Source organism: Delphinus delphis, chromosome X (genome assembly GCF_949987515.2).
Source record: "Delphinus delphis chromosome X, mDelDel1.2, whole genome shotgun sequence".
In the NCBI taxonomy this organism is placed as follows: Eukaryota; Metazoa; Chordata; class Mammalia; order Artiodactyla; family Delphinidae; genus Delphinus; species Delphinus delphis.
Window position 1 is genome coordinate 94,555,920 of NC_082704.1, and position 21,338 is coordinate 94,577,257.

Consider the following 21,338-nt stretch of genomic DNA (forward strand, 5'->3'; position numbering starts at 1 on the left):
TCTCTGGTACTTTTTCCCTCATAATATGTTATAGGGCTCTACAGAACTAAAATGGAACAAATAGAAAATCCAGTGTTTTAGACTGGCACCAAGCAACAAGCCTGGCTAAAGCTGGCCGTGATCCAGAAACAGGAAAGACAGACGGAGAATGAGCAGCAGCTGAGGCCAGAAGGCTTTGCAACATCGGACGATATTCTTCTCCAAGTCGGCCCACAGGACATATCTTATGAGAAAACCCATATCAATTCTACGTATGATATTTACAAATTTTTGACTCTTTGACTTTAATGGTTCAGGGCAGTGTCAGAGGAGGGGCCTTAGAACCCTGTCTGTTCTATTACCATTTGGGCCAGTATTCCCCAAGTGTTGTCCATAGACCAACCACCTACAGTGGGAAGACCGGAAGTGCCAGCTAAAAGGAAAATGCCCAGGCTCCGTGCGTGCTTGATGTGCTGAATCAGAGGTAGAGGGCGAGGTAGGGGAGAACTGGAATTCTCCATTTTTGACATTCTCCTCTGGTGATCTGTATGCATGTTAAAGTTAAGGGAACCATTAGCCTTGGGAGTCCACTATGTTCAGGACACATTTTAAACATAAGATCTCCAGTCACACAAAAGCAAGAGTAAAACATGTGTTGCTAGGCAGAGGTAAGATGCAAACAGTGAAGAATACAAGGGGGATGGAGATGCCTCCGGCAAGTGAAAGTCTGAAGTGGGAAGGTTAGGGATGGCTGGACTCATAGACTCTTTTTCTTAATTTTTTTTTTTTTTTTCCCGGTACGCGGGCCTCTCACTGCTGTGGCCTCTCCCATTGCAGAGCACAGGCTCCGGATGCGCAGGCTCAGCGGCCATGGCTCACGGGCCCAGCCGCTCCGCAGCATGTGGGATCTTCCCGGACTGGGGCACGAACCCGCGTCCCCTGCATCGGCAGGCGGACTCCCAACCACTGCGCCACCAGGGAAGCCCCGGACTCATAGACTCTTGATAGAAGGGAGTGGAGTGAGAAGGGCTCATCATGAAGTCATACAGAAATCCTTTCTACAAGCACATGTGGCAGACGGTTATGAGAGGAGGTTGTCTACGGCCTGGATTAAGGGGTGTGTTTTACATCAAAATTTAGCTGTCGGGGTAATGTCTTCCATTAAAACCAGTCCCTTGGGATGCTGAAGTCATGTGGGTAAGGAAGCATGGTCAGGTTTCAGGAAGGAAAAACACTGCGAGATCTTTATCCCAGGCAAACACACATGTGCACACACACTTCTGGTGGCTACAGGCTTTGAGAGCGAGAACCCTGACCTTTTTGTTTTGCCTTCTCTTCTTCCAGGCATTTGTCTTCCTGTGCAGGTTAGCTGTGCTGCCACCAGGGGACAGAAGGACGCCACTGATTGTGTCCTGAAGTCTAAGCTTCAAAATCTCTGCTCTCCCTGAGATTCCAAACCATGGCTCTCTGGTGGCTTTGATCAATTACCCAAGATGGATAGTCAGAGATCTCCAGCTTTTCCCAGAAAACATATCCATTTGTTCAAATGGCTAAAATATATCAGAGTTTAAACCTATCACACTGGAACCTGCATTTCCCAGGCCTCTGAGTATAAGTAGGAGAAACAGAGTAGTTACTGGTTTGTAGCAACTCGTCCTCAGAGAAATCACCAGAATTCCAAATCCTTCTGTTTCATTTGCGGTCTCTGGGCTGGGTGTCTCATTTGTATTCCTCAGTAGCCCTTCTGGGCCTCCTCTTGCCACACTCCCAAGACCTACTTTCCTTCCCTAGTCTCTTCCCACGTACAGCATGAAGTCAGTAATTCATGCAGTAAATATTTACTCAGGGTTGATTACGTACCAGACACCATTCCAGGCTCTGGGGAAACGAATGAACAAAACTCTCCTGTCGTGGAGCTTACATCCTATTGGAGAGGCAGACGATAAACAGGTATGTTCAGGGGGTAAAAAGTGCCATAGAGAAGTCATAATAAGTAAGAAGTTACACTGGCCGGGGGGTGATTCAGGGAGGGGACAGTGGCAGGGCTGCTGTCTCAGATGGGGTGGTCAGAGCAGACCTCTCTCATAAAGGTGACATTTCATCTGAGAAGGGAAGGAGGTGAGGGAGTGGATCACACAGATTCCTGAGAGAAGGCGCCTTCCAGGCAGACGGAACCATAAGCGTAAAGATCTTGAGGTGAAACCAATCTTGGTATGTTTAAGGGACAGAAAGTGGCCAGTGTGGCTGGAGCTGAGTGAGAAAAGGAGGGACTTAATTGAAAATAAGACCAAATAGGTACCAGGGGACTTGATCACATGGGACCATTTCTGCGTGAGATGACGTTGCGCCGACGTTTTTGAGCCGAGAAGGGATGTGATCCCCATGGCTGCTGTGTTGACAGTGACAGTAGGCCGGTGGGGACAGAAGCAAAGAGCCCCGTTAGGGCCACTGTGGTAGTGCAGGTGACAGATGACAGTGGCTCAGACTAAGGTAGTTATGGTGGAGGTGATGAGAAGCAGAGGAGGTCCGATTTTGGACATGCTTTCAAGATACGGTCGAGAGGACTTGATAATGAACTGCCTGTGGTGTGTAAGAGAAGAGTCAAGGGCAGGCTGAGGTTCTGGGTAAGGAAATGGAGTCTCCACACACTGGAGTGGGAAGGCCTGGGGGACAGGCAGTGTAGTCAGAAGAAAGTGAGAAGAGGGTGGGGTCCTGAAAAGTCCAGGGAAGAGAGTTTCGCAAGGAGGGAGGGTGTGATCAGTTGTCATGCATGAAGGAGGTGGATGGCATCCCTTGTGGTTGCAGCTGTGGTGACAGTTGCTGCCCACCCCACAATCTCACTGATATCAGTGGACTTTTCTGTCATGTCCAACACTCGCTAGTCCTCCTTTCCCAAGTGTTAGAGACAATTTTCATACACGACCGCAAAACACGACTGTCTTCTGTGTTCCGTTCTCAGTTTCCTGTTTCTTGGAGCCCCACTAGATGGTAGACAGCTGAACTCTCATCCCACAGCAGGAGACAAAGGGACACATCACTCAGAGCTCCTGTCCAGCACGCCCTGGAGGAAGTCTGTAAGAGGAACCCAGTTTTCTCCATTCAGGGTGGTTCTTTTCCACCTAGAATGCTGCTTCGAGTTGACCATCCACAGAGCACCTAGGGCTTCAAGCAACACCAAACCCTTCCACAGCCATTCACCTCTCACATCCAATCTCCCCAGATAATCACAGGTACTCCAGGACCCACGGTGGCCCTAGATCTGGAAACCATACTGCACTATATTCAAGGATTATGCCTTAAGCATTTTGTCAAAGTAAATGGAATTACTAAAATTGGTGCACGTTATTCTTACTCAATGGTTAACTGTTTACTTAACATCATAACCTAATTTCACTCTTATATATTGCCACTAATTAAACTTCTGGGTTTGAAAGTAGGATTCTCTTCCAAGATCATCTTTTTTTTTTTTCCATTTTTCAACTTTTAATTTTGAAATAACTTTCGACTTGCAAAAAACAAAAAAAGTGAGAAAAATACCACAAAGAATTCCTGAATACCCATCCCCTAGTTTACCCAAATGTTATCATTTTTCATGCCACAGAGAAATGATAAAAATAAGAAGGTTAACATTAGCAAAATACTGTTATCTGATCCACAGTCCTTAAGTTCATCAATTGTCTGACTAATGTTCTTTTTCTGGTCCAGAATCCAGTCCAGGTCCACATGTTGCATGTAGTTGTTTTGTCTCCCTTAATATGGAACAGACTTTCAACGTCTTTGTCTTCCATGAGCTTGACATATTTGAAGAGTACCTGCCCAGGTATTTTTTAAGAATGTCCCTCAATTTGGGTTTGTCTGATCTTGACTGAATTCAGGCTATGCATTTTTAGCAATTTTAGCAAGAATACCATAGAAGTGATTTTCCAAGTTCATCTTCTGAGGTAAACTCCTACCCTCTATCCCAGTGAACGCCAGTATCTTCATTCATTTACCTCGATCCTTCGTCATTATTCTATGAAGATCCAGGGTAGTAGTTAAGCTTGGTGGGAGACACACCACCCAGATTCAAGTCCTAACTGCTTTGTTTCCTAGAGGTATGACACTGGGAAAATTGCTTAATATCTCTATGCCTCAATCTCCTCCTCTGAAAAGCAGGAATAATAGTTGTGAGGATTCAATGAGGTGAAGCATATAGCATCTTTAGCACATAGCAGAAGCAAGAAGATGGAGCCTGCCCCAGCCTGGGTCCATATAGGAGGAAAATGTTGAACAGTCTCCCCTCACCCCCAGCCAACATGCAATGGTCACGTAGTATAGCAAGAAGTAAGCTTCTATTGCTTTAAGTTGGTAAGATTTGGAAGTTGTTTGTTACTGCAGCAGAGCCTAATCCTGACTTACTGACATAGAAACTGAGATCAGAAGTAGGGCATACTGTGACAAAACCTAAAATAGGCCTTCCCTGGTGGCACAGTGGCTAAGAATCCACCTGCCAATGCAGGGCACACGGGTTCGAGCCCTGGTCCGGGAAGATCCCACATGCCGCGGAGCCACTAAGCCCATGCACTCCAACTACTGAGCCTGCACTCTAGAGCCCGCGAGCCACAACTACTGGGCCCACGTGCCACAACTACTGAAGCCCGTGTGCCTAGAGCCCATGCTCTGCAACAAGAGAAGCCACCGCAATGAGAAGCCCGCGCACCACAATGAAGACTAGCCCCCGCTCGCCGCAACTAGAGAAGGCCCGCATGCAGCAACAAAGACCCAATGCACCCCCCCCCAAAAAAAAAGGAAAACTTAAAGAAAAAAAACCTCTAAAATAAATGACTTTGACATAGCGATCTGTTGGTGAGTGGCAAAAAAGCAGATACTGAAGGCTGAAAAAGTGAAGATCTTTGTTATGCAAGAGGCAGAGCATTTGTTAAAAATGTTGCCTGTAGTCACTTGTATCTAAAATCATGTATCTATTAAGCCTGTAGCTCTAGGAGGGAAAGATGGAAAACTTAATGTTGGCAACGTGCTCTTGGCTGTTAACTGAGAACTGACTGGCTTGCAGGTAGAAATTACAGTAACTCCTGGGTATCAACCAACATTCCTGGGCTTTGAGCTTAATGCTGTGACAGGAAGGGAGACCTTTGGGGTTGTCAACCTTCTGCAAGGGCTGAGCGTATTTTGTATACAAAAGGACCATGAACTACTGGTGCTCTCCACAAGTGTCAAGTATTACTTGTAGGCATGTGGCAGGATAGCACTTTCCAGTTCCCTTGATATTAGGCATAATATCAATATTATTAGGTACAAAATCAAGAAGTAAAGAAGTGAAGCCAAAGAAGTAAACACAGTCCCTTTTAAGTCACATTAAAAAGTCGGGGCTCTATTCTGAAGTAGTAGGAAGCCTTGAAAGTTTTTCAAAAGAGGAAAGACATAAGATGGACTGACCGGGATTGCATTTCCCACCGAAATTTAGAACAGGCTGAAGTTTTGTAAGCAATATCTATGCATGAATCTGATCATGTGAAATCTGATCAGAATATCCAAAAAGTAACATAACATAACATAACACAACACAACATGGAGTAAAAGTGAGAATTCCCTTTCACCTAACCCCAAATCTCTCTTACTTCCTCAGATTATCATATCATTATTTTGGTGTGCATCTTTCCAGAACTTTTTACATATACCTAATTCTCCTGTGATTTGTCTACAGGCAGACCTCAGAGATATTACAGTACCAGACAACCACAATAAAGCGAATATCTCAATAAAGCGAGTCACACACATTTTTTGGTTTCCCAGTGCATATAAAAGTTATGTTTATACTATACTGTAGTCTATTAAGTGTGCAATAGCATTATGTCTAAGAAAACAATGTACATACCTTAATTAAAAATAATGCTGTTGGAAAAATGGTGCCGACAGACCTGCTCCACACAGGGTTGCCACAAATTTTCAATTTGTAAGAAAACACAATATCTGCAAAGCACAATAAAGGGAAGGACAATAAAATGACGTATGCTTGTAATAATTCTGAAATCAGAAAACCAATAAACAACATTTACATTATTATGACATTATAACATTATACATAATATAGATCATTATTTTTTATTAGTATTATTATCTTCGAGCTGAGTTGTGCTAGTATTATTTTTCCTTGTCTATGGATCTAATGTCATGTCTATACCACTAAAGAGAGAATATTCCTAGAGTGACGTCTGAATGGATTCCTTTTTTTTTTTTTTTAACTCCCATCAAATGCTTTTCCCACATGCTCAAGAAACCCAGCTCTCTAACACTTTACTTATTCCATCAACTTCCTTTATTTCCTGGAGATCATTTTGGAGCACTCTTCTCCTGCTTCTGTCTGAAACAGCTGCTCAGCCTGAAATACACCACAGCCATAATCCTGGGACATTTTTTCTCTGTTCTCCTGGGTTAGAACAATTGCTTTCTAGATCCCATTTCCTCATTTGTTTTAGATTACTTCCTCATTTTTCAAAAATACAGCCTCAAGTGACTTCTCAGGAAAGAGTTACGGGAGGTTAATTTTAGTGTACCTAAAAATCTGAAAATGTCTTAGAGTTCCAATTGCTCCATGTACCCACTAACACCAAAAGTTTTAATTTTAGCTGTATTGGTCAATACGAGGTAGGATTGCCTTGTGATCTTAATTTGAGTTTTCCTGATAATATTGAGAAATTTTCATGTTTATTGGCTATTTAGATATATTTTGTTGAGAAGTGACTGTCCAAGTGTTTTATTCATTTTGAATTTTTTTGTCTCTGTTACAGATCTGTACAAGTTCTTTATATATTTGGAATATGAGTCCTTTATGGATATATGTATTGTAATTATCTTCTCCCCATCTGTGACTTGTCTTTTTACTTGCTTAATGATATCTTTTGATGAACCGAAGTTCCTAATTTTATAAAGTCGGATTTTAAACTTTTTTCTTTTATGGTTAGTGCTCATCGTATACTGTTTATGAAATCTTTGCCTACCCCCAAGATCATAAATATAGTCTCCTATGTCTTATTCTAGAAGTTTTGTTCGTTACCTTTTCCATTTAGGTCACTTAGGTCTATGCTAATCTCTAATTTTGGTAGAGGTCAAGGTTTATATGATTCCATATGGATGTAGAATTGTTCCAGCACCATTTATAGAAAAGACCATCCTTTCCCTTGACTTAATTGCAATCGTACATTTGGTTTACATCAAGTTAATATATTAACTTGATTTATTAATATATATTAAGTTGAATATACATATAAACTTGAAAAAATATATATAGCTTATTTTATATCCTTGCCCTTATACCACACTTTCTTAATTATTATACCTTCATAGTGTGCTATTAAGTTATAAATTGGGACAACCACTTTGGAAAAGTTTGAAAGTGTCTATTAAAGCTAAACATACACTACTCAGGGACTTCCCTGGTGGTCCAGTGGTTAAGACTCTGCACTGCCACTGCAGGGGGCATGGGTTTGAGCCCTGATTGGGGAAATAAGATCCCGCATGCTGCACAGCACAGCCAGGAATTAAAAAATAAAAATAAAAAATAAAAACCTTCAAAAAATACACTATTCTATGATCAAGGAATCTGACTCCTACATATATGCATATGTCTACCAGAAGATATATAAGAATGTTTAGAGCAGCTTTACTCATGATAACCCAAACTTGGAAACAAACCACATGTTTATTAATGGAAGAATGGATAAATGAATTTCAGTGGCATCACACAATGGAAGATTACACCACCATAAAAAAGAAGAAACTTCTGCTGCACACAACATGGATGAATCGCAGGAAGATTTTTGAGCAAAAGACACAAAACTGCATATACTACAGGATTCCATGTGTATGAAATTCAGAGCTTGCAAAAAACAACAAGTATATGATATTAGAAGTCAGAACAGTGGTTACCTCTAAGAGGTAGGGGATTGACTGTCAAGGGGCATGAGGGAAATCGGGTTCTGGAGATGTTCTATATCGCGATCTTCATGGTGTTACACGGTGCCTACATATGTAAAAAATTCTCGAGTTGTACAGTCAAGATTAGTGCTCATTATACAACTTGCTTTACATATATTATATGTCAATAAATAATTCGAGGGAATTCCCTGGCTAACTGCTGGCGGTCCAGTGGTTAGGACTCGGTGCTTTCACTGCTGAGGGTACGGGTCAATCTCTGGTGGGAGAACCAAGATCCCGCAAGCCACGAGCCATGGCCAAAATAAATAATTCAAAAAAAGGAAAATGGAAGTCAGAAAATGTCTTTATTCTGCCTCACCATGGAGTGTTTAGCTGGGTTATGGGATATAAACTATGTGCTTCTTTCTCTCGGATTCTCTCAAATGCCTCCTTTCTTTCCCTCTTGGTCAGAGCCCCATCTGTGTGGGCTGGCTCCTTTCCTCCCCACACAGACTTCAGTGAAATGTCCCGATGCAGAGTATGATGTCTTCCTAGTTCCTGACACGTCACTGAGGCTGGACGATGCAACCCAAAAGTGTGACCAATATTCCAACACCAGCTGGGTGTCCTACAATTCAATTCAGTTCTGACACCATCTACCTGGAGTTATCAACAGATTACACAAGTTAAAGGCTCAGTCCCACAAGACGGCTCCCATTTCAGATGCCAATCACAAGTCCCAGGTTGTCACCTGTACTTCTGACCCACGGGCTATAAATTGGGGTTCCCACAATCCCCTCCTCAGCTTTGATAATTTGTTAGATCAACTCACAGAACTCAGGAAAACATTTTACTTTCTAGATTACCAGTTCATTATAAAAGGATACAATTCAGGAATAGCCACATGGAAGAGATGCATAGCTTGAGGTATGGGGGAGGAGCCGCAGAGATTCCACACCCTCTTGGGACGTGCCACCCTCTCAGCACCTCTATGTGTTCAGCAACCTGGAGGCTCTCCGAACTCTGCAGTTCAGAGACGCTTACGGAGGCTCCATCACACAGGCAGGATCAGTTATTAACTCAATCACCAGCCCCTCTCCCCTTTCTGGAGGATAGGGAAGTGGAGCTGAAATTTCCCTGCTTCTAATTATGGCTTGGTCTTTCAGGTGACCAGCCCCTATACTAAAACTCTCTAGAATTCTGTCCACCAACAGTCACCACATTCGAACCAAAGATGCTCCCATCACTCAGGAAATTCCAAGAGATTTAGGAGTTCTGTATCAGGAACTGGGGTCAAAGACCAAATATTAGAACAAAAGATGTTCCTAGCACCTATATTGCTTAGGAAATTACAAAGGTTTTAGGAGATCTGGCCAGTAGTCCGGAATATATATATATCTTATATTGCAACGTCATAGGAGGTTACAGTCCCATGGAATGGATCTTGACCAGTGGAAAACAGACAAGAGGAATACACTGGCAAGATAAATTCCCACCCCTTTCTTTCTTGGACCACTTGGAGGTGCAGTGCCTTTCGAAGGCCTTCGAGAGAAGACTCAAGCACTGAGCATACACACGTAATGAGTTTGGGGCTCAATGTGAATCGGTGGTCAGTGCAGTGATGCTTAACATCTGGTGCTTCATACTTCCTTGCCTCACTTCCCCTGTTCCTCACCCTCACCACCCTGGGCTTATACCTAGCAAGCAAAGTATCACCACTTTAATCTTTGCTTTAAACTCTGCTTTTGAGAGGCCCTACTCTGAGATAGCATAGAATTCAAGGTTGAATATAACTTCCAGCAAAACTTTGAGGGCCTTAGTTCATGGTCTTCTAGTTGCCAGTGTTGGTAGAAACAGTTTGAGTCTTTCTGCATTATGGGTTAACTGTGTTTTGATTTGTTTGATTTTGCTTTAATTTTTCTTCTCTGTAGGCTATTGCCATCTTGCTTTAACCTGATATTCTGAAATGTTGTAAAATTGTGTCTAGATGTGGGGATGTGTTTTCAATGTACTGGTTACTCAGTGGAATCTATCAGCGTGATGACTTGTGTCATTTAGCGCAGATAAATTGTCTTATCTCTTTGATGCTTTTCTCCCACCTGCTATCTCTGTACTCTTTCTGGAACTTTCATTGGTTGGATGAGGGATTCTACCCTTGTCAGTCACAGTTGTCACTATTCTCCTTCTTTATCTCTGGTATCTCCATGTCCCTAAACCCTCTGGCATTCTTCAGGATAGGTAGGCATCTTCCTAAGCTTTAGTCTCCTCCTCACATAATTCTGGTTTCGGTTTCCTCCATCCCAGTTCATGAATCACCACTCCTCTACCAATTATCCAGCTTCTAGGAATATGTTGAAATCTTTTATCCCTTGATGGTCCTCTTCTATTCTTTTTGCATGGGTTATACTATTATTATTTTTAAATGTGCTTTATGAGTCTTGGGAGAAAGAGAAGGACAATTGCTTAGGGTCAGTTCACCATCTTGAACTGTAAGTGTCTGAATTTTTATTGTGTAGTTCAATCTGTCTTTTCCATGTGACTTGTGGGTTTCATGACTATTTAACAAGGCTATGTTTTTTCTAAATGCTGGGTATGCTTTGGATTCATTTTCCCAGTATAATCTTCACTTAGAGAAGAGCTTATAAGTTCTCTGCCATCTGAAAGCAATCAATACCACCTTCAGCAGAACTTTATCCAGCAGGTCAAAACTTCCTCATTTCTGAAAATAATTAATTTTGTTTTTAAATACCAGTAAGAAAGTGAAAGTTAAAAGAAAAAACTTTTTTTAGTATATTCTGTATTTTTCACTTTCAGCAGAAGATTTAAGGAATTGTTTTTATAAGCATAAAACTACTTTTCTTTTTCAATGCCTTAAATATCATGTAACTGTTTTCCCCTCCCCACTTTTAAAGCAACCTAATTCTTGATTTTTATCTTTAAATTAATTGTAAACAAAGTTTATTTTTTTAAGGAAAACCTATACAAGTTCTCCTTCCCTTTCTCCAAGAAATGTGGACATTCCTGTACTGGAAATTAGACATACTAACTTATTATTAGACATACTAATAATGCAAAACTTAAGCCGTCTAGGAACACCCTGAAATGAGTCATTCTCAATATCTGCACTTTCCAGATAACTGAAAATTTACCCTTTAAACATAGGCAAAAATCTTAACCACTGTGCATGAATATTTAGCTGACTCAACATGATTTAACTCTTTTGTGAATGGAGTATTAAAAACATCATTGCCATTACACATGTTATTGTGTCAAATTGTAGGTTCTAATGAGTATTCCCAGCCCTTTAGGTTCTGGCCAGTACACTGACCAGAGAAAAAGTTCAGTGTTTATAGCATTTGTTGAATATGAATGAATGAATGAATGAAGACATACAGTACCAAAAGGAAAAAAAAAAAGGAATACAGTACCATGATGCCTTTAAGTTCTGTTGAGGTATATGGACCTCTTTGCCCTTACACTAAATGACCCCAGATTGTTGTGCTTCTGAGTTACGGGCCTCTCACTGCTGCGGCCTCTCCCGTTGCGGAGCACAGGCTCCGGACGCGCAGGCTCAGTGGCCATGGCTCACGGGCCCAGCCGCTCCGCGGCATGTGGGATCTTCCCGGACCGGGGCACGAACCCGTGTCCCCTGCATCGGCAGGCGGACTCTCAACCACTGGGCCACCAGGGAAGCCCGCTTCTGAGTTTTTGAGTCTGTTTGTAGCATTTCTTTCTTTGTCCTTTCTTTAGGTTCTCAGATGTCACTTGGTACCATTGTGTGTATACCTCTAATAATTCTTCTCTCTTCTTTTAACCCTGGGACCAAGATCACGAAGCTTGTTATGGCAAGTGTGAAAAAGCTCTGACTGAATTTCAGATTGTTTTTGGCAGATTTGGTTTCAGAGTTTAATGTACTGTTTGTGGATTTTAGTTCTACTTTGGCAGCTCAGACACTTCCTCTTGCCCTCATCCCCAGTTTTTAGTTCTGTTTCAGACAGTAAGATTGCCCGATGGCTTATTTCTACATAGAACAACATGCTAGTCATTTGGGTAGAACTGTCTAAAATAAATTTCCTGTATTTTCTACGTGGCAACAATTTGGGATCCATGATCCCAGGGATTTTCAAAGCAAGTAAAACTCCACATAAGTCATGACAATTCAAAGGATATAGTGTTTTTACTCATAGTGAAGCCAACATGTTCTTTATGGCAACCCCCAGAAAACTTTCCCAGGCAATGTGAGCATGAATATAATCACCTTCAACTCTCATCCTGGACCCCTCCAGATTCGGCACTACTAGGTCGAATCTGCTCCATTCTACACATTTCACCTTTGAGCAAGCCAGCCTGGGCATACTATCATGGAAAAGGTAGACGAGAAAAAGAGAGAAGAGAAGCATGCCAGGTTTCTTGAGGTCTAGACTCTAGAACACACACATCAATTTCACTGCATTCTATTGGTCAGTGCAAGTCACAGGAATAGCCCAGATTCAAGCGGTGAGCAAATACACTCCTCTTGATGGAAGAAACTGTGAAGCCACATATCAGAGGACATGGATACAGAGAGAAGTGGAAAATCGGGGCCACACTGCAATCAACTGAAATGTTATTTACTTTTTTTAAAGCAAGGAAAAAGAAGCACTCCATTTGATTTTAATATTCCCTATTTTGTTTCACTCCGTCTAATTAATGCTGTATCATCTAGTGATGTTTCATTTTTTCCCTATTTCCACCTCCACTCTCGATATACAATATCTTAAAGAGGAAGATTTCTCAAAATGCATTTTTCTACCTACCAAGTGGAAAGTAAAATTTGCTGAATGTTTTCTACAAAGGAAAAAAGTGCAAAAAGTCATATTCCTGAAAGGAGTTTTACAGTCTACTTTCATTGTGAGTTGGATGTGGCCTTTGATCTCAGTAAAGTCACAGGCACATTGGCCCTAGAAGAATGAAACACCGAGTAATAAACGCACCAGGAAGTTGACAGCAGAGTTGCCTGAGTTTAATACTTTAGCCCTGGATAGGTGCTGCAGAGGTCCCAACTGGAAAACAGGATCACCAGATAGGTGTGCTGACCTTCATTAGCTACATATGGAATAACTACCATGTGAATCGTGTGCTCTGGTGATTTTCAGCCACTACAGGTGCGTTAACTAACCCCAGGTAATGCTTAGATAGCATGATTCTTTTTTCTTATCAACCAATGCAAGGATATCTGAAATTTGCTCTAAAATCTCAGGAAAGACAAAGGTGATTCCTTCCTTCTGCCCTGAATTCCCCACCGTCCCCCATCTGATCTGAAAGAGTGATGTTTAGCTTCTATGTGAGTGGGAGGGCTGGTGATTTTCTTGTTACTTAATTGGGAACTGCATGACTGGAAAGAGGAAGCCATGTTTAGTAATCAAGTGATCTAACACAATGGTAAACTTGGTGATTACTTAATATTCTAATGTAATTCTGAAACTTATGAAGGTCTTTTGAGCCTAATTTTTAAAACATAAGTCAGATTAACTGTATTTGGAGTAGTCTTCTCCGAAGGATGAAGTTTCAGAATATAATACTTTGGGCTGTTTCCAGAAATCAGACAGGTACAGTTCTCAGAGTAAGATCAAGAAAATAAATTCATAGCGGCCACTATTCATGTCTAATGTTTCTTAGTACTTCCTTTTGTCCACAGAATGGTATATACACAACAACATTTAGAGTTGAGAAATTGTCCTTTTATAACTTAGCTTCTTCCTCATGCAATTTTACTTCATAACACACCCACACCCCCCCACACACACAATATTGACGATAACTGGCCTTTTCTGTCAGATAGAAATCCTTTATGCACAAAATAAATATAAAAATGTAGATTACATAAATATTATTGAGCCACTCTGAAGGCTTCTTTTCTCCAAGCAAAATCACTCCATTTCTTAATAGGTCCATTCGTAAGTGAAAATTAGGTTACGGGATAGTGACGTAGGAGAACCCAGCTTCCTGATCTCCCTACGAAGATTAATGACTGGACACTCTCCCTGAACAGAAACAGCTCTGGGAGACCTCTAGAGTCCACTTAGGGACTTTCAGCAACACCGTGGAACAAAAAACCTGAGAACAATCACACACAAAGAAAAGAAAAACGAATTCTTTCGGCCCCCATCACCCCTCCACCCCAGCCCCTGCAGCTGGCGTTGTTCAGGGCTAAGAAGGAAGCTCCCAGTTAGAAAGAGTGCCCCTCACCAAAACTTACCCCTTCCTTAAGAGTGGGGTGAGTGACAGCGTCCTCAGCTTCCTGGGACCCCTCACGAAGGTTCTGCTTCAGTTTCACCCCACCCCACCAGCAAAGCTGAAATGTCAATACAGCCGGCTACGAGCTAGGAAGGAAAGCAGAGGCTATTATTAGCAGACACGTAGTGGGAGAGAGCGTGATTCACAGAGACCCGCCCTGCACAGAAACTCAGGTTTTCCCACTGATGAAGCCAATGGCCAGCACAGCTGCTGCAGACGCGCTGCTGATATCGCCAGCTTTTGCCCCACAGGTATTCTGTTCAATGACGCTAACTACCTGAGTCTCTCCCCGCTCCCCACCTACTGCCACCCCACCCACCAGAAGCGAGATCACACCTGCAGCCAGTGAGCTCTCTGCGGCTGGGCAAGTGTAAGAGGCCAGCCGCCTGAGTCCCTCCCCACCCCTATCAGAGCCCTGGAGCCATGCTCACAGCCGGGTGGAGCTTCTGCAGCTGCCTAAGTGCAAAATCCCAGCCTACCCCCCACCCCTAGGTGATCCCACGGCCTGCTCTGGAGGCTAGCCCCTGTAGCTGTGCACCACTGCAGCCTGCAAGCCCGGGGGAGGGTGTGTAGCCACGGGTGAGTGAGCAGCCATGGGTGAGTGCACGCACAACCACAGCTGCTTGTGGGCCCAGATCAGGCCGTGTCTGTCACTGGCCAGCACCACCCTGCCCACCTGTGCCCACCTCCGGCTTTGCACCTGCACGCCCCCAGCCTGACCCCATCACCAGCCTCCACTGCAGGGTGCACACCCAGCAGGGGAGAGTATGCAGCCACAGGAAAGCATGTGAACAGCCAGGTCCCCTGCAGCTACTAGAGAGCACATAGTTAGCCCGACCCTTGCTACCTGCCCTGGTTCCCATCACTACGAGTGTGTCTGCAACTAGCCTCAGTCACTACATGGGCACCTGCAGCTGGCCTCCACAACCAAGTGTATGTATACCACCAGTTCTGGCCACCCCCACCGCCTACACTAGCTACTGGAACTGGAGGTACAGTTTAGGATCCTAACAGCCCTTGCAGCCACTGCAGACTGCCCCCAGCCCCCGCCCCATGCAGTACTCACCAAGGACCACACAGCGGCCTGAGCTGAAGAGACACTGCACTTCTCCAGACCACACTTGGCACCCTGCACCAGTAGACCCAGGGTCACAACATGATCCAGTATGCCCCCTTCTGCAGGTAAAAGGCTTCCCTTACAGCAGTCAGTCCATCAAGTCTGGAAGAAATGACTGCTTCTTCAAATATGCTGACATCTATTGAAGGCTACAGGGATCATGAAGAATCAGGGAAACATGTCTCCACCAAAAGAATACAGTAACATTTCAGCAACTGGCCCCAGAGAAATGGAGATCCAGGAATTGCCCAATAAAGAATTCAAAATAATTATTCTACATATGCTCAGAGAGCTACACGAGAACACAGATAAACAATTTAATGCTATCAGGAAACAATACAAGAACAAAATGAGAAGTTCTAAAAAAGATAGAAAAAATTAAAAAGAACCAAACAGAAATTTTGGAGCTGAAGAATACAATAACTGAACTGAAGAATTCAATAGAGAGCTTCAACAGTAGACTTTAGCAAACAGAAGCGAGAATCAATGAGTGCGAAGATAGACCAATCGAAATTATCCAATCAATGAGCAAGAAGAAAAAAGAATGGCAAAGGATGAAGAAAGCCTAGGGGAATTATGGGGCACCATAAAAAATAATGTATACATCATTGGAGTTCCAGAAGGAGAAGAGAGGGGAAAAGGAGAAGAAAGCTTATTTAAAGAATAATGACTGAGAGCTTCCCAAACATGGGAAGAGATTTAGATATCCAAGTTCATGAAACTAATAGGTCACCTAAAAATTTCAACCCAAAACAATCTTCTCCAAGAGATGTAAAACAAAACAAAACAACAACAACAACAACAAAAACTGTCTAAAACCAAAGAGAGAATTCTAAAAGCAGCAAAAGAAAAAAAAAAACTCTCGTACAAGGGAACTTCTATAAGGCTATTAGTGGATATCTCAGCAGAGACCTTGCAGGCCAGGAGAGAATGGGATGATATATTCAAGACGCTGAAAGAAAGAAGCTGACAGTCAAGAATACTTTACCCAGCAAAGCTGCCTTTTAGAATTGAAGGCAAAATAAAAACTTTCCCTAATAAACAAAAGCTGAGGGGATTCCTTACCACTAAATCTGCCTTACGAGAAATGCTGAAAAGAGTTCTTCAAGCTGAAACAAAAGGATGCTAATTAGTAACATGAAAACATGTGAAAATATACAACACACTGGTAAAAGTAAGCATAGGGTTAGATTCAGAATACTGTAATATGGTGATGTGTTGACTACTTAACTCTATACAAAGGTTGAAGGACAAAAGTATTAAAATGGCTATAGCTTCAACAATTTGTTAACGTCAATAGTTACACAATATAAAAAGATGTAAATGGTGACATAAAAATATAAAAGGGCGTAGTAGAAGGATTGAGTTTTTGTATGTAATCAAAATGAAATTATCAGTGTACGATAGACTGTTATATATATGTTTTATGTAAGCCACATGGGAACCGCCAAGCAAAAATGTACAGTACATACACAAAAGGTAAAGAGGAAGGGTACCACTAAGGAAGGTAAACGTAAAGCATACCACTAAGGAATTCCTCAATTTACAAAGGAAGACAGCAAGAAAGGAATAAAAGGAAAATAGAACTACAAAATGGCCAGAAAACAATTTAAAAGATCTCATTAGTAAGTCCTTACCAATCGATCATTACTCTAAATGCTAATGGACTGAATTCTCCAATCAAAAGGCAGAGAGTAGCTGGATGGGTAGAAAACAAGACCCAACTATATGCTGCCTACAAGAGGCTTACTTCAGCTTTAAGGACACACATAGGCTCAAAGTGAAGGGATGGCAAAAGATATTCCACGTAAGTGGAAACAAAAGAGAGCAGGAGTAGCTATACTTATACCAGACAACATAGACTTTAAGGCAAAAATGGTAACAAGAGACAAAGATGGTCATTATATAATGATAAGGTGGCCAATTAGTCAAGAAGATATAATAATCATAAATGTATATGCACCCAATATTGGAGCACCTAAATGCATTAAGCAAATACTAACGGATCTGAAGGGAGAAATAGACAACAATCCAATAATAGTAGGGGACTTCAATACCACACTCTCAACAATGGATAGGTTATCCAGACAGAAAATTAACAAGGAAATGTTGCACCTGAAACACAATTTAGACCAATGGAACCAACAGAAATATACAGAACATTCCATCTAACAGCAACAGAATACACATTCTTCTCAAGCACACACAGAACATTCTCTAGGATAGATTAAATGATAGGTCAGAAACAAGTGTTAGTAAATTTAAGAAGATTGAAATCATAAGTATCTTTTCTGACCACAATGGTATGAAGCTAGAAATCAATAACAGGAAGAAACTGGAAAATTCACAAATATGTGGAAATTAAACAACATGTTCCTGAACGCCAATGGGTCAAAGAAGAAATCAAAGATAAATCAAGAAGTATATCAAAACAAATGCAAATGGAAGTGCAACATGTCAAAACCTGTGGGATACTGCAAAGAGTATATCTTAAATGTTCTCACCACAAAAAAAGCGATGGTAATTACATGACAGGATGGAAGTGTTAGCTAATTCTATCACGGTAATCATTTTGCAATATACAAGTGTATCGAATCAACACATTGTATATCTTAAGCTTACACAATGTTACGTATCAATTGTATCTCAATAAACCTGGGGGAAAAAGAAATTGGCAGATTATTGAGGTTTAAGAATCCGGGTATTTTGTAACCATCATTATAAAAATTGGTTCAGTGTAATTTCATCAATGAAGGCCAGAACGAGACTGGGTGAAAGACAATTGGAGAAAATGATATTTATACAGTCAGTACATATTCCCCAAATGCTAATTACTAATTACAAAAGTAAAATAATACCTTTACGTTTATAACAGAAGAATCTGGTGATGAAACTTAATACCACTAATAACAGGACAAACTGACAATACCTACCTCCTAATACAATGCACTAAGGATACAATGTCACCTATACGTAGACTATATAGTAAATGCTAGTTTTGTATCAGTGTTAAATTTCTTGGATTGGTTCATTGCATTGTGGTTATATAAGTGAAAGTTGCTGTTCTTTGGAAAAACATTATTTGGTGAATCATCATGCTGTACGCTTTAAATATCTTATAATTTTATTTGTCAGCTATACCTCAATAAAGCTGAAAAAACAACAGAATAAATAAAAGTAAAAATTAGCATGAATCCAGTTAACGAATGTTTCTAAACTAAGGAACCAAGATACTTCGATGGCATAAACCAGAGGTTTATACCACCACTGTTACCCAGCTATTCTTGGTGCAGAATCTGTACCTAGCACAATAGCTTTAAAAATATCCTTGGTTACTTATACCTCGTCTAATCTGTTAGTGTGGTGTAAAGAACATGGGCTTTTTAGCTAGAAAGATATGGACTTAATTTTGACACAGTCACCCAGTAGTTGTGGGATAGTTTGAGCCTATCAGTTATCCTCTCTCAGCTTCAGTATTTTTGTTTGTTTGTTTGTTTGTTTTATCAACGAAATTGGGATAAAATGACTTACAGTGTCCTGAGGGATTAGCTGAAGTGGATGTAAAATGTTTGGCATAGTAGGTGTTTATTAAACATTAGCTATTTCTATTATTGACATTTATTTCAGTTAATGACCTTTCCCCCCCCCGTGGCAGCATATGCCCACACCTCTATCCCTTTCCTACATGGGGCGGGGGGTCATAACTGGTTGACTCGCTTAGAACAATGACCAGTACAGAACCATGAGCACATGATGGCAGCTAATTGCAAAGTTAGAACCGAAAAGGTGAGTGGAAATGAAAAAAAAAAGAGGTCTTACACCAGGACTTCTTTGCCTTTGAAATTCTGTCTGCAATGTCAGGTGACACTCCCTTGTCCATTCCCTTATACCAGTGCTGTGAGGGTCACCAGGACATTAGTACAGAACTCAGTACTCAGTTTTCCCTTCTCAATCCAGAAATTGTGCAGTGTTTGACATATCTACAAAAACACAGAGAATCTCAATCCCACTGGGGCAGAGAAAATCTTTGCCACCTGAATCCACCCTTGAATATGAAGATCAATAACACAGACACAGAGAGAGCTCATTCATTTTAATAATTGAGCACAGTTTTGATAGTTCTTCCCAGGGTCCCCCCACCCCCCGTAAACTATTCACACACAACATCTACAAGTATTCAAATTTCATAAATGCAGTGTTGCAAAAGCAAAAGAAATAAGAAAAGCCTTCATAGCCTTGAGATTAAAAACAATGCTTAATCGTTTTCTCACTACCTGTTACTAAATACTAAATGCTAAAAAAGCTGTGCGGGCAGCCGATGGCTGGGGAGAAGGATGGAGAAGGAAGCTCTCATAATGACAACAGCTTTTACACTCATTTTTCATCTCATAACCAGGATAACACAGGGAAGATCTCTCTATTTTGGTAACTCTGTTGGTGTCAAAAATAGAAAACCCTGGGGCTTCCCTGGTGGCGCAGTGGTTGAGAGTCTGCCTGCTGATGCAGGGGACACGGGTTCGAGCCCCGGTCCGGGAAGATCCCACATGCCGCGGAGCGGCTGGGCCCGTGAGCCATGGCCGCTGAGCCTGCGCGTCCGGAGCCTGTGCTCCGCAACGGGAGAGGCCACAGCAGTGAGAGGCCCGCGTACCGGGAAAAAAAAAAAAAAAAAAGAAAACCCTGGAGAAACATTTTCAGAGCAACAAATGGAGTTGGTTTTACTTACGCCACACAGGTGAGCGAGGGCCCAGATTCTCAGACTCCTTATTAACTCTGGTTCCCCCTCTGGCTCACACTTTGGTGTAAAGAACTGAAGCTATCAACACAGAGCCTGAGTCATAGTAATAACACAATAAAAGTTTGTTGAATGAATGAACTGATACCTGGGGTGCAGTGTGAACAGGCTGGACCTAAGTTTCTCTTTGCAGAAACAGTCTTGGGACATTGTGGGGAGGTGACATTCTCAAAGCAAGCCTGACTTGTCAGGACCGACCCTCAGTGCCCGGGGCATCCTGGGAACCCAAAGGAACAACTGAGTTCTTACTAGTTCAGCCCAGTCCCCTGAATATGCCCACTCAGCATCAAATTCATGGCCAGAATTTCAGATTCAATACCATATGTTATCAAAATAAAATGAATATGTGTGTAGCTCCTGCAATTACATTCAATACCTATAAGACTTTAAGAAATCTGGGGTAGAAAGTGACCCCCTTCACCTACCATTCCCTTTTGCCTTTTTTCGCTTTCTCTCACTCTCCTTCTATTCTCTTCCCCCTTCCCTCCCCTTTCCTCCTAACTCCATCTTCTGCCCTTCCCCCCTGCTCCCTTCTCTTTCTTTCTCATGATCAAAGTTGAATACTTCTAAATATCTGTGGCCCCAGAGGATATAACACATAAAGCTGTTTTTAGTTCCCAGAAGTAGGAGCAGTCCTGAGGGGGGAAAAAAACCTTTCTGGCCACATTAACAATGATTTAGAGACTCTCAAACTCACGGATATCCAGAACATTCTACTGGGTATGAATCCAATACCTACACAGTAAGCTAGGGATTTTAGTTTCTGGGATGTAAATTTCATCATGATCATGATGATAGAACAATAAATCGTTAGTTACACCAGTAAGATCTCTTTCGCATGTGTATTTAAGTAAACCAAAGTGTGGATGCTATTTAAAGCAGATGGGCGTATCAGATACATATTTGTCACAATTCTTAATTTCAGATTCACAAGTGCTGGCTGGAGGAGACTGTTTCCGGCAATAAATCAGTTTGCATTTCTTTCATAGCATAAGGAGCCGGCCAGAGTTAGGACAGGAGTTCAATTCTCTGCCTCTATCTCCCTTTCCTGCATGTTTCAAATAAAAATGTTTGGACACGACAACCTACTGGTTACTAACCTTAGCCTGTTCTTTACCTTCAAGAGAATCAGGTTCCTTTGGTCAACAAGAGTCTCAGAAGTGATTTCCTCAGATAATCCTGTTTAAAGCTTTCAATTAGTTCTACCCTGGTATTGTATGGTTTTAAAGGTCCTTTCATTCATTCATTCATTCAGCAAAC

General features: G+C 41.8%; 1 protein-coding gene across 1 annotated transcript in view; it reads right to left on the minus strand.

Annotated features, from left to right (window-relative positions):
• CYBB (cytochrome b-245 beta chain) overlaps positions 1-21,338 on the minus strand; it is a 63,615-nt gene that overhangs the window by 8,403 nt on the left and 33,874 nt on the right. Inside the window, exons 13-14 of the mRNA XM_060002815.1 lie at positions 14,132-14,255; positions 5,855-5,949 (exon numbers count right to left, since the gene is read on the minus strand). Of these exons, the coding sequence (XP_059858798.1) occupies positions 14,249-14,255 (7 nt within the window). The 3' untranslated portion in view covers positions 5,855-5,949; positions 14,132-14,248. The remainder of the gene's footprint in view (positions 1-5,854; positions 5,950-14,131; positions 14,256-21,338) is intronic.